Source organism: Malus sylvestris, chromosome 15 (assembly GCF_916048215.2).
Source record: "Malus sylvestris chromosome 15, drMalSylv7.2, whole genome shotgun sequence".
Taxonomy (NCBI): domain Eukaryota; kingdom Viridiplantae; phylum Streptophyta; class Magnoliopsida; order Rosales; family Rosaceae; genus Malus; species Malus sylvestris.
Genome location: NC_062274.1, coordinates 10,188,937 through 10,204,351, shown reverse-complemented (window position 1 = coordinate 10,204,351; position 15,415 = coordinate 10,188,937). Strand labels below are relative to the sequence as shown.

At 38.7% G+C, this 15,415-nt stretch overlaps 3 protein-coding genes across 3 annotated transcripts; 2 read left to right on the top strand and 1 right to left on the bottom strand.

Moving 5' to 3' along the window:
- Window positions 1–5,174: 5,174 nt before the first annotated feature.
- LOC126602648 (remorin-like) lies at window positions 5,175–6,218 on the bottom strand. Its single transcript, XM_050269565.1, has 2 exons — window positions 5,837–6,218; window positions 5,175–5,326 (listed from the first exon to the last, which is right to left on the bottom strand). The coding sequence occupies exons 1-2, from the start codon at window positions 6,216–6,218 to the stop codon at window positions 5,175–5,177; spliced, it is 534 nt and encodes a 177-aa protein (XP_050125522.1).
- Window positions 6,219–11,541: 5,323 nt separating this feature from the next.
- Window positions 11,542–12,646, top strand: LOC126602647 (cation/H(+) antiporter 23, chloroplastic-like). The gene is made up of 2 exons (XM_050269564.1): window positions 11,542–12,486; window positions 12,587–12,646. Exons 1-2 carry the CDS (start codon window positions 11,542–11,544, stop codon window positions 12,644–12,646), a joined length of 1,005 nt encoding a protein of 334 aa, XP_050125521.1.
- Window positions 12,647–13,134: 488 nt separating this feature from the next.
- On the top strand, window positions 13,135–14,430 carry LOC126602646 (cation/H(+) antiporter 15-like). Its single transcript, XM_050269563.1, has one exon. The coding sequence runs from the start codon at window positions 13,135–13,137 to the stop codon at window positions 14,428–14,430; it is 1,296 nt and encodes a 431-aa protein (XP_050125520.1).
- The last annotated feature ends 985 nt before the right edge of the window (window positions 14,431–15,415 follow it).

Genomic DNA, 15,415 nt, shown 5'->3' with positions numbered 1-15,415 from the left:
TAAGTGTTACAGCCCGTCCCGAAATAAATTAGCAACGATGTGAATTGACCATTTTACCCTCGGATGTGAGCGTTGTGGTGTGTTATGCATGTAAATGGTGGTCCAAACTTGTATTTCCCTAATTATTGGAACAAAAAATTAGAAATTGGTTTTGTGGTTTTGGTTGGTGACCACGTGGACCACTCACACACACACAAAACTCTCATTCTCTCCTCTCCCGTGCTCTCTCCCTCGGACTCACACTCGCTCTCTTTCCCTCACGTACGGACGAACGTCATACTCACACTTCAAGCATGGATCGACGTTAAAAAGGTAAGATTTGAACTCCTTGCATGTCCCTGAGTTCATATATGCTATTTTAAGACCTGAAAACCTCAAAAACCCCGAGAGCTCTAACCTCCGATTTGAGGTACTATTCATGTAAACGTAAAATCTCATGTTTTTTGGGATTTCAAGCTTATAGGTAGCTTAAGGACGTCCTCACGAGGCTATGAGTAGTTCGTTGGAAGAGTTTAGACGTCGAAATAGCGAGAACGATGAGTTGCAGGTTTGGCCGGAATATCGTGGAGTTTTCCGGCGAATCCCGTGGGTTTTAGGACTAGAAAAATGAATGGTTTTGTTCGTCTTGATGAGATCTTCAAAATGGTTCAAATTTCATAAAGTTTGGAGTTGAAATGGGTAGAAATTAGAGTTAGAAAATTTTCCAGAAACCGACGAATACGGCGTCCGGTGACTCGTCGGGGAAGAATGAGTATATTCCGTCAGTTTTGACAGAATATGCTAACTGTGTAAGGTAACACCGTTAGTTTTTAGATGGAATATTCCCTAACGCCGTTACTGCCACCGTCAATGTGCAAGGCATGTGCTCGTGCGTGGGTGGTCGAAATTTTTTTCTAAAAGTATAGGGATGTTCGTGGAGTTGTATAGATTACGTTGGTATATTCAAACACCTCATTTGAGCATTGTATGAGAAGTTATTAGCTAGTTTTGGTTATGTGCTTTGAATTAACGTTTGTTCAATTAATTCGCAAATAGGTGAGACTTATCCCGAGGACGAGCGCAGTCAAGGGCGACTCGGGGGTTACGGCCATTCGACATACCTATGAGTGGGCTTTTGTTTTTCAGTATATAATTATATACTTGATCTTTTCCTAGAAAATGTGTTTAAATGATAGTATACCTTGAATGCCATGCATCTAAATTTATATTTCGTATATAAATTAGTATAAGATGCTTATATATAATTATGGTGATGTGGACGCTCAGGTAAGTACCAGGTAAGTTATGTTTTGTGATGAGAATTAATGATTAATGGCATGTGATTGAATAACGTTGAGCTCATAAAACTGCACCTAGGATGATTGTGATTTAGCCAAAGATATGGCACAGGCCTGTTAGTAAAATGTCACCTCCCGCACCATATGCTCATATTGGATACAATTTAGGTGCATAGTCATGTCGTACAAACCTTTACTATGGTTCCGACTCGTAGGTGACTAGCGATGTATCGCCCAGCTATTATAAGATAGTAGTATTGAGCATAATTATATTACACCCAGTCTTGGCGTACAGATCTTTTCATTGGTTCCGACTCGTGTGCAGTATCGTGCCGTATAGGTCATTGTAGTGACTCCGGCTAGATTGACTATTGAGCTATGAATTCAGCCGTACAGACTTCTATAGGGGTTCCGGCTAATATGTTATACTTCCATGAATTTATTCTCACATGAATTACTTACTCTGTTATATCTTGGCATGGCATACTTATGGTTATGAATATGTGAAGCATGATTTGAATTAATATATTTATACATATATTTACGCATATGCTTATATTATATTTCTAGGAAAATTATACATGTTTTACGGCGAGGGGTTAGAACTGTTGATAAATGAAATGGTTTTGTAAAACATTTGTTTTTGCCCACTCACGTTTTCTGTTTTACGCCCCTCCAGGTTTTAGGTAAGCTTGTTGTTGGTGGCCTTGAGGACTTCAGCGGTTCTGATATATTAAAATAGTTGTAAGACATCTTATGGTACTGTATAATTAGTACTTGTCCTACTGGACAGCACCTAGACTTTCTATGCTCTGAATAGGAGTATTTACACTTTTATTTCACTCTTATCACTTCTTGTTTATTAGAGCACATTAGTAGCTTTTGGTTTTAATTTAGTCGTATATTTCTTATCTTAATTGCTTCCGCACTGTGCACATGGCTACGTCACCCTCACGTGACGGCCATCATGCCTCGATCTCGGTCGGGGTGCGTCATTAAGGCACCTAAATTAGGTCTTTATCCTGCCTTGCCCTAGTTACTGGCCTTATTACCTTGCTTTGTTTCTGCACTTGAATAACATATACAACAATGCATTTATTATATGAGTAAAGAGATTTGGGCTAAGCATACAAGTGCAAATGAGCGTGGTCATGTACAATGTCAAACAAAACTCATAAAACTATGGTTTTGTAAAATATAAAATAAAATGAAATATTTTCTTTCTAACGAATACTACTTTAAAAGGTTCCCACGAATTAAAGCATCAACGTAAGAATCTTGCTGGCAATCTTGTCATGGGAGAAAAAATAGCAAACAAGAAACTTGGTGTGTTGTCTAAACTTTTAGGTTTGACTTTCCTTATCAACATTGTAATTGTACCACACATGCTCAAATTAGTTTTAGGACATACTTTGCAAAAATGGCTGCTATTGTTGGAAATATTCACATCAAGGTTGTCGCACATCACCTCAAAGGTTTGTTCATGCATATGCATTTCATGTTTAACATACTGATTCATTTTGATTAATGACCTTGTCTCGTCAGAATTTCTCGTTGTTGTCCAACTAGCTGAGCACGCAATTTAAGATAGTCCATATGGGTTGATTGACACATTTTATACGGAATTGAACTTTTCACCATTGATTTGCTCAGATTGGTTGTGTTGATGCACAAAACTGGAGGGGTCTTGGAACAACGTATATTCGACCGTGAATCTGCAAGAAAGTAAATAACACAAGATGTATCGTGGTTCACCCCAATGTTTGGGTTACATCCACACTGATATTGTATTTCTCTGTTTGTGAGAGGATTGTGAGGGAGAGAGCCTCTGTATGTGAGGATGAGGCTTCAAGTTTGTGAGGGTGAGAAGGATCTTTTATAGAATAAGGGCTCCTCACTTATTACATATGTGCCCATCCATTTATTACATAATTACATTTGAGTCCTCTGAGTATTTATACGAGGTCTAAATACGGAGGCCTTAAGTATGGTACAAACAGTAGTCCCCCAAGTCTTTAGTCAAGAGAGTCTTTTGGCTGGAGACTTGAAATTCAGTCTATGTGTGGGCCGAAGTAACTAGATGTCGTCTTGAACTGATACTTGATATGAGGCGGTGCTCAAAGTGAAATGATGCTCAACTAGAAGTAGCACATATTGCGAGGCTGCTCGGTTTGTGGCTTATGTTGCCTTGGTTGGCTCGGCTTGTGGTGTTTGAAGGTGAGGGAGTCCCTTTTATAGAATAAGGGCTCGTTCTTCAATACATGAATGATGGGTTAGAGTTGATGCTCTCTAATGATGGTGAGGAAGTCCCTTTTATAGAATAAGGGCTTGCTCCTCAATACATAAGTGATGGGTTAGAAGTGATGATCGCGACGAGGCGGTTGCTCAGCAGACGACGATGCTCTCTAATGAAAGTGAGGGAGTCATTTTTATAGAATAAGGGTTCGTTCCTCACTACATATGTGATGGGCTAAGAGTGATGCTCGCAACGAGGCAGTTGCTCAGCAGGCGGCGATGCTCTCTAATGATGGTGAGGGAGTCCTTTTTATAGAATAAGGGCTCGCTCCTCAGTACATAAATAATGGGCTAAGTCCCCCAAGTATTTTTCATGAGGCCCAGTTAAGGCCCAATATATGGTACATAATGTAGTCCCCTAAGTCTTCAGTCAATAGAGGCTGTTGGCTGGAGACTTCAAATTCAATCCATGTACATGCCAAAATGGCGGTTGTTCGGAGACGATATTTGTATACCCTGCACTGAAGCTTTGTAGATGAAGCTTTGCAAGTGAAGCTTTTGAAGTTGGAGCGTTTGTAAATGAAGCTTTTGAAGTTGGAGCTCTGTGAATGAAGCTTTTGAAGCTGATTGACATGAGTGATGCTCATGAATGTTTATGTTGATTGACATGAGTGATGCTCATGGATGTTGACATGAGTGATGCTTATGAATGTTGACATGAGTAATGCTCATGAATGTTGACATGAATGATGCTCATGAATGTTTATGTATGATTGACATGAGTGATGCTCATGAATGTTTATGTATGATTGTCATGAGTGATGCTCATGTATAATTTTGGAGTATTGGACGTACTTTTGATCACCTAGTGGGTGATAATAGCGACAGGCTGCTGAATAATTTTGGAGTACTGGGCGTACTTTTGATCACCTGGTTGGTGATAATAGCAGCATGCTGCCGAATAATTTTAGAGTACTGGGCGTACTTTTGATCACCTGGTTGGTGATAATAGAGGGCCTGGCTCTTTTGGGCATATGGGCATTTGCCTTCCACATAACATTTCAGCTCATTATTTTGGGCTTGCCGTTTTTTTTTTATTATTACCCTCTGATGGGGTTATACAGATATCTCCGAAAGATAAGAAAAATAAATTACATCATTCAAAAATAAATCCGACCCTCTGCTCAATGGGTCACGCCCATAATTCCCTTTTCTGCATGCCATCACTACCGCAATTATGTCCGCTTCTTTTTATCTTATTTTGCTTTTGCTTTCTCTCTGTTCACTGCGTCGTCTTTTTGCTTTTGCTTTCTCCAGACATCCTTTGTTTTTTTCTTTTCATTTCCCAAAAGAGGACCCATAGCACATGATTATCATTCAACTGTACAAATATGGAATTCTAAGTGTAAAACTCGTCGGCTTGACTTAGTGCATCCGCTTCATAACTCGGGTAATCGGGTTTGGTGGTGTCAGAAACGATGAACGTTTGCTGAAACGTCGACAACGCGTCTTTCAAGTCATTCAAAACTCTTGGAATCCCTCTCTCTTTCCCTCTGCCGAACACGTCGTCCAACGACAACTTGCCGGAGCTCCGAGTCGAGTTGTTCAAGTTTCTTCTCGAGGCCTCAGTTCCTCTGCCAATACTCGGTTTAGAAGAAGCCATTAAACAAGGATTGAAGAACAAGCCTCATCGCCGCCCACTTGATTGGGGGATTTGAAGGAGGAGCCGTCGTCGACGTCGTTCTTGGAGCGCTCAAAGTCACCGTTGTTTCCCAAAGACAATCCCATGGGACCAAAGCCGGAGTCGGATGCGCCTGATTTGGACATCATGAGTTAATGCTGGAGCATCATGGTGGCAGCAGTTGCGGCTGATGCGGAGGCAGACTTGTTAGCGCCGAAACCGGCACTGATCTGCTGGCTGAAGCTGTGATAGAGACGATACAAAGCAAGAAGAAAGCCACAATAACAAGGTGCTTGCATGGAATTACGGCCATCGATAGGAATTAAAGAGCACTACTGTTGCTTTCAACTAAGCAAGCTAGTACAGACAGCAGTACGAATTGATTTTGATTAACTAATGGAACCTCGCGGGGGACTACTGGAGCTTCGAGACATCGACAGCCATGTCAACTTGGCACTGAGGGCACCGGAACCTCGCGAGGCCATTAAGCACGTTGAGGATGGCTTTGCAATTAGCGCAGGGAAGCTGGTTCTTCGAATGACCAACGCCGTGAGGTGCAACATGGGGCGAAGGGGGTGGCAGAGGAGGCGAAGCGCGGGCCTGGGCATATGCCTAGGCTTGGGTCATCAGCTCGGGCGACAACATTTGGGGCAATTCGCCACAACCTTATTCTCTGCCCTTAATTTCCCAATTTTTTCCCATGCTCTGATAAGTGACAGCCTTTTCTCTATTGCAACTTTTGCTAGCATAGCATCGCGATTGATGGAACCCTCCTTACATTTCTCTTCGGCAATAGGTTCCGAAGTCTTGTCAACAACAGTAGTAAGGGTTTTCGACTCATCAAGCTCAGCCTTGCTTTCAGGAGAAGGAGGTTGTGGAATTTCATATTTGTCCTTGTGGGACACAAGGTCTTTTGGAGCTTCCACAAGCGGCTTCTCTTTCTCCACCGAAGCCGTAGTCGGAACGGGTGGAGGATCCGAGGGTGACTCGGATTCTAGCTTCTTGGATTCCTCTGCCTCTGCCATGTTGATTGCTAAAGTTGGTTTGAAAGTGGAAAAAACCTCATAGTTTTCAAAGGGAAGTTCACTGTAGTCTTTAGAGTGGGAAGATTATAGAAGCAACGGAAAGAGAGAGAGAGAGAGATGGGACTGGTTTCTTGGGTTTTCTGGGAAAGCTTTGGGTTGTTGGGTTTTTGCTGATTTTGCAGATTCATGGTGGAGGTGAAAAAATGAAAGAGAACTGACACAACTTTTTGTATCAATTCCCACAGACGACGCCAAATGTTGATGCACAAAACCGGAGGGGTCTTGGAACAACGTAAATCCGACCGTGAATTTACAAGAAAATAAATAACACAAGATGTATCGTGGTTCACCCCAATGTTTAGGCTACTTCCACACTGATATTGTATTTTTCTGTTTGTGAAAGGATTGTGAGGGAGAGAGCCTCTGTATGTGAGGATGAGGCTTCAAGTTTGTGAGGGTGAGGATGCCCTTTTATAGAATAAGGGATCCTCACTTATTACATATTTGCCCCTCCATTTATTACATAATTACATTTGAGTCCCTCGAGTATTTATACGAGGTCTAAATACGGATGCCCTAAGTATGGTACAAACAGGTTGTACATTTAACAAGTGTCTCTTTGCACCTTTGTTTGTAGAAATCAAAGGATTTGTTTTAATAGGGTTAGAGGATTTCATTTCCTTTTTAAATAGAAAGTTTATAATTTTGAGAGGGTTTGTTTTTCCTTTCCATCTCAGACCTTCCTAGGAGCATCAAGCATTATTTCTGGGTAATATTCTTCTTTGAATATTTATAATTCTTTGAAAATGCTTGTTTGAATCTTCTTATATGCTCAATTATTTTGGCTAGGAAATTTTACATTTTCAAAGAGTTTTTTAAACCTTGGATTGCCTCTTGTGTTCTTCATCAGAAACCCTAGCCATAAAACCATGTTCATGCATTAAACACCCAATCATTGCAGAATAGGGTTGCATTGTTATTCATGGTTTTGTTTTCATTTTGTGGTCAAGTTCTTCAAGTTTCATCTTTAAACTGACCCGTTTTTGGATTCTTGTCAGTTTCTTCTTTCGACTGTTTGACTGAAGAAACTGACCGGTCATTGAATCCAGATTTGATTAGATCATTATCATCATATCATTTTGCATTTGTTGGTATTGATCTCGGTGCCATAAGGTGAAGAGTTTAAGAGGAGTTGTCATCTCGTGAAGACTAGAGACAACTCTATTTCGGTGCCACAAGGTGATGAGCTCATGAGGAGCGACCACTTTGTGAAGACCGAATGAATCCTCAACTCGTGCACAGTAAGGTTGCACAAAGGTAAAGTTGATACGTAGATTAGATCTAGAAATTGAGTTTTGTGTGGATCTTTGTATGAACCTTATTTGCATTAGTGGATTTGACTCAATGGATGGTCCCTCATTTTTTTACCTAGATGTGGGTTTTTCCAGCCAAAAACTTATTGTGTCTTTTGTCTCTTAAACTTGTTCACATATCTTATTTACTAGTATATGTTTCATGCATCCTTTGAGTTGTTAATTGATATGTGTTTGTGACTAAGTTTACACTGCATATTATGTGCTACGAAATGAATTGTTATTGACTAGGAAAACTTGTAGTGAATAAGTTTGATTTGTAATTTGTGTTTGGTTAACTGATGAATATGTACTTAGTTGATTAATAAGCTTGACTAGTCAATCCGACATACTTTAATTCATCATTGCTTTGTCACTACTGTTTGAATTGATATGTAAATGTGTTCAAGTTTAGGATATGGTGTTGTGAAACTGATATGGGCAGACTCTGATTAGTTGGATATACTAGTCAACCTTGACCTGATCTTGCAAATACATTTTCTATCCCTGAGGCAAATGAAATTTAGATGCAAAAGTTTAATTGAGGATGTGGTTTTTTTTTTTTTTAAGATTGAACATGAACATGAACTGTTGGATTTTATGTTGGAAATATTGGCAATACGGATGCTACTTCTCCAACAATAAATCACATAAGATAAATATTAGTTTATGATACTTTTCGAAGCCACAATTAATTACTTAAAATAAATGAATACAATAAAATACTCATCTTTTACAATAAAATATTAGTTTTAATGAGGCAGTCGCATACTTATAAATAAGTGCAGGTTTATTTCTAACGGGAGGTTTTTGTCAGGGACATGGGTTGGAGAAAAAAATTATTGATTGTTAGGCTTTTAATTCAGCTCGTGTGTTTTAATGTTTGTTGGGCATACGACATATGAATAGTTTTGTTCTTATGATTAAATATTACTTTTTTTTGTTAAATAATAGTTTATGGTGGTTTTGTTAAATTAAAGTTAGTCCAAATTTTTTTTATTAAAGCTCCCAATTTAAAGAACTAATGTGAATGTTTACTATCACAGCATACAAAAATTGTATGTATGAGCTTGATTAATTAATAGGGGTGTGTTATCCACACACCCTTTTTTTATTTTTCATACATTTCTTATTAATTTATGTTCTTTAATATTCTTCAATTCATTTGATCTGATGATTGAAAATTAAAAGAGTGTGTGAGAAGTAAAAAGGGGTGTGTGAATATCACAATCCAATTAATATTAGTCAAAATAACATTATGAAAACCTAGATATATATATATATATATATATATATATATATATACAAATGGATGACTTTGTGTTACTAGCTCTAACTTTATCTAGTATACAAATGACTGAAAACAAGAATATATCATTTCGTGATACTATTCTAGTATTTTCCTTAATTATCTATAGGCTAGAGTGAGTTAGGATATATCAACGTTGACTAGGCAAAATGAGGACTATGTATGTGGGCTGGCACCAAATTTTAGTTAGGACTTGGGAGTCACACAAACCTATTGAATTAAAGGAAAACTAATGAAAATGGCTTGAAAACTTTCAGTTTTAATGATAACGACAAAATAAAAAGTAAAGTGAATAGTACCAGGTTTGACTTTTTAGTATAAAAATATGGTTTTTCGTTAAAGTTAACAGTACCACAGGCTTTCGTTAAAACTCCCTTGAATTAATTGTATGCATGAAAACCCCAAAAGTAGTCTATCCTGGATTAAGAAGAATATGGCAACCAAATTAAGCGGAAAACCATACGTTACAGCTAGCTTAGCCGCAGCTAAACAACTAATCAACTAACTGAACTAGTTGCTAAACTCCCGAAACTATAATTTTATCATTCACGTGTACTTCCTCTTTAATTAGTATTGAGCGCTTATCTTCGATGCTTTTTCTTTTTCTTTCGTTAGTTCTCTGTGTTTGCTTTTGCCTTGGACTAGTTGCATATATATGATGAAACCCTAGCTAGCTAATTAATCTCTTGAGTTTAATTAGAGAGCAGATTTCATAGTAATTAATAATGGATTCTCCGGTTCAAGAACATGGGAATGGTTGGGTGGTACTGGAGGCAAATCTAGAAACTATAAGGGTCTGTTTTCATAAAACGTTAACACACACCACTAACTTGTGGAAGGCTGAAAATGCCTTCCTTTCAACTCTTCCTCTCTTCTTCATCCAACAATCTGTCATCATGTCCGTTTGTTACCTTGTCAAGCTTCTCCTTCCTCCTTTCCACTAACCTCGCATCATTGCTCACATTATTGTAAGTTGTAATTCTCTCTTCTTCTCAATATATTATCTCTACACATGTATGTATGTATGTGTGTGTTAATCTCTCCTCGATTTATTTTTTTATCTACTGTGGCAGCCGCAAGCTACCAATATGCATCATAATGTTAGAGAGATTAAATTTGCAAACTAAATTTGCAAACTAAATGATGTGTAACCAATATAAATAAGCACATTTATCAATGTTTAAGTAATCAACCAATCATCAACTTCCATGTCCTTTAGTTTTCAAAATTTTGTCTCCAAATTTAATCTCCCTAGCATTACCCTTTTTTTCTACGTGACATGCTGATGCAGGTAGTATTATTGGTGCTACTACGTACTTACGCTATCAAAAGAGTTAAATTCCTTTCTATAGAAAATTAGCATGTATATAATTTAATGAAAATGAATGAATATACTAAGCACTCATTAATCATATTGAAAGGGTGGTGTGATTTTGGGTCAATCTGTGTTTGAGGAAACGACGTTTAATTTGACTACGTATTTCCATTCAAATGCATGATGACCACAGATATACTTTTATTTTACGGCATGCCATGTGGCACATTTTAAGGACTCAAATTTAGTATTTTTAACATTATAAAAAAATCGATTATGAAGAACCGCATCTGTTTAATTTAGTAAGTTTCACAACAAAGATAGGTTAGGACAGATCAACGTCTTCGTTGACTTGGTAAAATGAGGAATGTATTATGTGTACTTGCCTCTTTAATTAATTTGTATTAAGCTTTCATTAGCTGTCTTTTTGTTTGCTTTTCTCTTCGATCCCAACTAATAAGGAGCTGGCTATGATGAGGAAATAATATTATGGTTATGGTTGGGGTATATGTCTATACCAGTTTCAGATGATGAAAACCTAGCTAGCCATTTTTTATTACGTACCGTACGTACGTAATGGCTGCTCGGGGTCAACGACGGGGCAATGGTTGGGTAGTACTGGAGGCGAATGTAGAAACTATAAGGGTGTGTTTTAATAAAACTTTGACACACACCACTGGCTTGTGGAAGGCTGAAAATGCCTTGCTTTCAACTCTTCCTCTCTTCTTCATCCAACAAGCTGTGATCATGTCCCTTTGTTACCTTCTCAAGCTGCTTCTTACACCTTTTCACATTCCTCGCGTTATTTCTCACATTATTGTAAGTTGTAATTCTCTCTTCTTTTTAATTATCTCTAAACGTGTGTGTGTATTTATATTTGTCAAATTTATATATTTATATATATATATATATATATATATATATATATTATGCATGAGGCTACGTACATATCATATAGAAAGTTAAGGTTCCACCATAAAATCAATTGGCAATATGGGGAGTAGTCTAATTTGCAAGGTTTCTCCTTTCACCAATATGTAGACTCTTTTACCTTCCTCGTATATCCTACATTAATATGTCATGCATGCACGCACTTTTCATTATTTTCTTTTTCTACATGCTGGCAGTTTGTATTGTTGGTTCTAGTTGTACGTACACTATCAAAAGAAATTCCTTAATTTAAATAGAAAATTATCATTTTATTTATAAATTTAATGTAAATGAATGAATACGAATTGAAGCACTCATTAATCATATTGAAAGGGTGGCGTGATATTGGGTCCATCTGCGTTTGGGGGCACGGCGTTCGCTCGCAACTACGTATTTCCATTCAAAAGCACGTTGACCATGGAGACAATGGCCAACCTAGGGTTGATTTACTACATGTTCGTCCTGGGTTTGCAAGTGGATTTCAAGCCAATATTCCACGCTAGAAAAAAAGTTTTGAGCATTGCCGCTGCTGGTATTCTTCTTCCCCTACCTTTTGGCTATGCCTTGTACAGAGTCCTAACACGACAGGAGGATGGTCTTACTACTGTTACTAAACTAAAGGCTCGTACGTACGGTCCTATATTCTGGGGAATCATTCTTGCCTCCACCAACTTCGGGGAACTCGCCGGAGTACTTGCACACGTGAAGCTCCTCCACTCTGACGTTGGACGAACGGCCTTGTCTGTAAGTGTTACCAGCGACCTCATCTGTTGGATTCTTCTTGTGGGCACAGTGGCCTCAACAAGTGACGGTTATCAAGTTTATACGGTCTTATCCACCTCAGCATTAATAATATTTTTAGTTTTTGTGGTTCGTCCTACCTTGTCATGGATGTTTTCTAACACCAACGACGCTTCTAACGACAATGGTACTTCATTCTACGACATGGATCCTCAAATATGCTTCATTCTAGCCGGGGTTTTATTTTTCGGGTACTTAAGTGATGCATGCGGGGCACACTCCATTCTCGGAGCTTTCACAATGGGAGCCATAGTGCCAAAGGGAGAGCTCAAAAACGCAATTATACAGAAGGTTGACGACTTTGTGTCAAACGTTATGATGTCCCTCTTCTTTTTAGTGCTTGGGATGAGAACGCATGTCCAAGCAGTCATCCTTGACAAAAAAGACATACTATTTGTCTTGCCAGTTATTGTTTTGGCTTCGCTCGCTAAACTTGTTGTAACCTTCGTCGCTGCTATCATTAACAAAATGCCAATGCGCGATAGTTTCGCCCTCGGACTTGTCATGAACACCAAAGGCGTAGTCTCACTAATAATCCTCAATTCTGGCAGGGACTTAAAGGTATGTACGTACATTCGCGCATATATATAACTAGTTATCCTCAATTCTGGCAGCCACTAATTTTAGATTTTTCCTCTTGAGCATATCTCTTTTTCAACAGGTTTTGATTGTTTACATTAATGCAAGTGTATGGGATTTGATTAATTCCTCTTGTTCATAGATTTTTTTATCAATATATTTTTCATATATATGCAGCAATTTGATTTTTGTGACTGGTTTATAGATTATAGATATAGTGTTTGATTAACGTTGGTACATATATAATCCATTTAATAGGAATCAAACTCATGAGATGTATTACCCATGTAATACATTTAATAATTGAACTGACCCCTATTATTAGACTAAAATTTTCCGGCTCACTATTTGAGTTTTATGCTTAAATTAACGAGAATCAAACTCAAAATTTCCGACCAATTGATGAAGACCTTAAAAAAGACTATAAAAGTCTCTAGTTTCTTATAAAAAAAACCAAGGATTTAGTTTAGTATGTGAGAAATAAAAGGGGCTATATCATGATTGGCGACAATTGTTGATTTGAATTCCTTTTGTGCATTATATATCAAATTGTAATGTTTGTCCCAGTCAATCTTATATGGCTGCATATTTGAATATTAGGTTTTGGACCACCACACATTTTCAGTAATGATGGCTGCGGTTTGTGTAATGACGGCTGCTGTTGGACCCATTTTGAACCTGATCTACAAGCGCAATGGGACATCTAAGCATTACAAGCATAGAAGCATAAGAAGCATTCAACCAAACTCGGAGTTTCGCATCCTTACTTGCATCCATTCGACAAGCAATGTTTCCGGCGTCATCAATCTCTTGGAGGCTTCAAATCCCACGAAGCAATCCCCAATTTCTGTATTTGCCGTCCACCTGGTGGAGCTAAGAAGTCATGCTTCGGCCATGCTCATAGTGCACGACACATGCAACTTGAATAGGACAACCAGTGCGAGCAGTACAACTAAAAATCAAAATCACGCAAAGCATGCGCACTTTTCGACATCGTCGAACAACATTGTTGCTGCCTTTGAAAAATTTGAGAGTGAGTGTGAAGAAGGCAGCGTGTCTGTCGAGGCACTAACGACTGTGTCTTCTTACACCACCATACACGAGGACATTTGCAACCTTGCCGAGGAAAAACAGGCAGACCTTATAATTGTTCCTTTTCATAAGCAATCCACCATTGACGGAGGAATGGACAGTGGAAACGCTAGTGTTAGAGACGTTAACAGGAATCTTTTAGAGAATGTACCCTGTTCTGTGGCTGTCTTTGTGGATCGTGGCCTCGGCGATTTATCTGAAACTAAAAATGGAAATAACGGTCAAGGGCACCGTCACCACCGCTGTTCCATGCTTTTTATTGGCGGCCCAGACGACCGCGAGGCATTGGCTTATGCGTGGAGGCTGGCTAGCAATCCTATTCCAAACCCTAATATCAGGTTAACTATTGTACGTTTCATTGTCGGTAAGGATGCAACAGTTGGTTCCGATCTCCTTCTCAATAACGATAAGAATAACGGTGACCATCACGAGGAAGAAAACAATAAGATTTTGCAGGACGTAAAGGGAAACGAGAAAGAGAAGCAATTGGACGACCAATGTATAGAGGGCTTTATGCTCAATGCTAAGAACCATCCTTACATAAAACTAATTACGGAGGTAGTGAACAATGGAGAGGAAACTCTCCAACTATTAAGCGACATGGCAAGTGACTATGATCTTTATATTGTGGGAAGAGGGCAAGGAGTTTCCTCACCACTCATCACTTTTGGGCTATCTGAGTGGGGTGACTGTCCAGAGCTAGGACCTTTGGGAGATACGTTGGTGTCGTCCAGATTTGTTGCCAATGCGTCGATTATCATTGTGCATCGAGGTGCTTCTCTTGTGGATGAATCCACTGATCAACATCTTACCCAGCAGTCTATGCATGTATGACACGGCATTTTCTAAAATATATAGTGCATCAAATTGCTTTATCTCGAGTCTTTTGTAAACCCTAAAAGTCGTTGAGTTGGTGATACGAAGATGATGGTTTCGACATTCGAGTGTACATATATATATAACATAAAGGGAGTTTTAACTTTTAATGCAAAGTACTTCAGACAATAAACTTTTATTAATAATTATTGAACTTTTTAGTTTCAACTATTTGTATAATTCAACATAAGAAACCAAGTACAAGGGAGAAGCTCTTATAGAGAGCTTGAGAGTGACTTAAAGGCTAAAAAGACAAAGCCTAATAATAGGCCATATAAAGAACCAAAAAGTATAAGCTAGCTAACGTGCAGCAAATGTATAATTACAAGTTTCAAGGGAGACATAAGACCATGAATTAAGGAGCAAATTAAGGAACAAAGGAAAAGTGGTGTTACATCACTTCCATCACGTCCAGTACATCACTTCCAATACCCCCCCTATCAAGCTGGATCAAGAGGGTTAATTAATCCAAGCTTGCACAACAACCGTTGAAATTGGGTAGAGTCTAGAGCTTTCATGAAGAGATCAACAAGTTAAACATGGCTTCTAGTGTATACAGTGTTGATGACATTGGATTGAACTTGTGTACGAATGTAATGACAATCAACTTCAATGTGCTTCGTCCTTTCATGAAATACCGGATTAGAAGCAATATGCATTGTGGCCTGGTTGTCACAAAACAACGACATTGGTTCCTTGCTGGTGAAGCCAAGATCAAATAGAAGACTCTTCAACCATATAAGTTCACAAGCTGCTGCCGCCATGGCCCTATATTCAGCTTTAGCACTGGATCTTGCAACCACGGTTTGTTTCTTACTCTTCCAAGTGTCCAAATTACCTCCAACAAAAGTACAAAAACCTGTGGTGGACTTTCGATCAAGGGCATTACCAGCCCAATCAGTATCAGTGTAGGCCATGATGTGAGTGGACCCATTTTTCTTCA

Coding starts and splice junctions, on each gene's coding strand:
- LOC126602647 (XM_050269564.1), top strand. CDS start 11,542: ATGGAGACAATGGCCAACCTAGGGTTGATTTACTACATGTTCGTCCTG. Junction 12,487..12,586: donor ATTCTGGCAGGGACTTAAAG/GTATGTACGTAC, acceptor CTTTTTCAACAG/GTTTTGATTGTTTACATTAA.
- LOC126602648 (XM_050269565.1), bottom strand. CDS start 6,218: ATGGCAGAGGCAGAGGAATCCAAGAAGCTAGAATCCGAGTCACCCTCG. Junction 5,327..5,836: donor TGTGGCGAATTGCCCCAAAT/GTTGTCGCCCGA, acceptor TGTCCAAATCAG/GCGCATCCGACTCCGGCTTT.
- LOC126602646 (XM_050269563.1), top strand. CDS start 13,135: ATGGCTGCGGTTTGTGTAATGACGGCTGCTGTTGGACCCATTTTGAAC.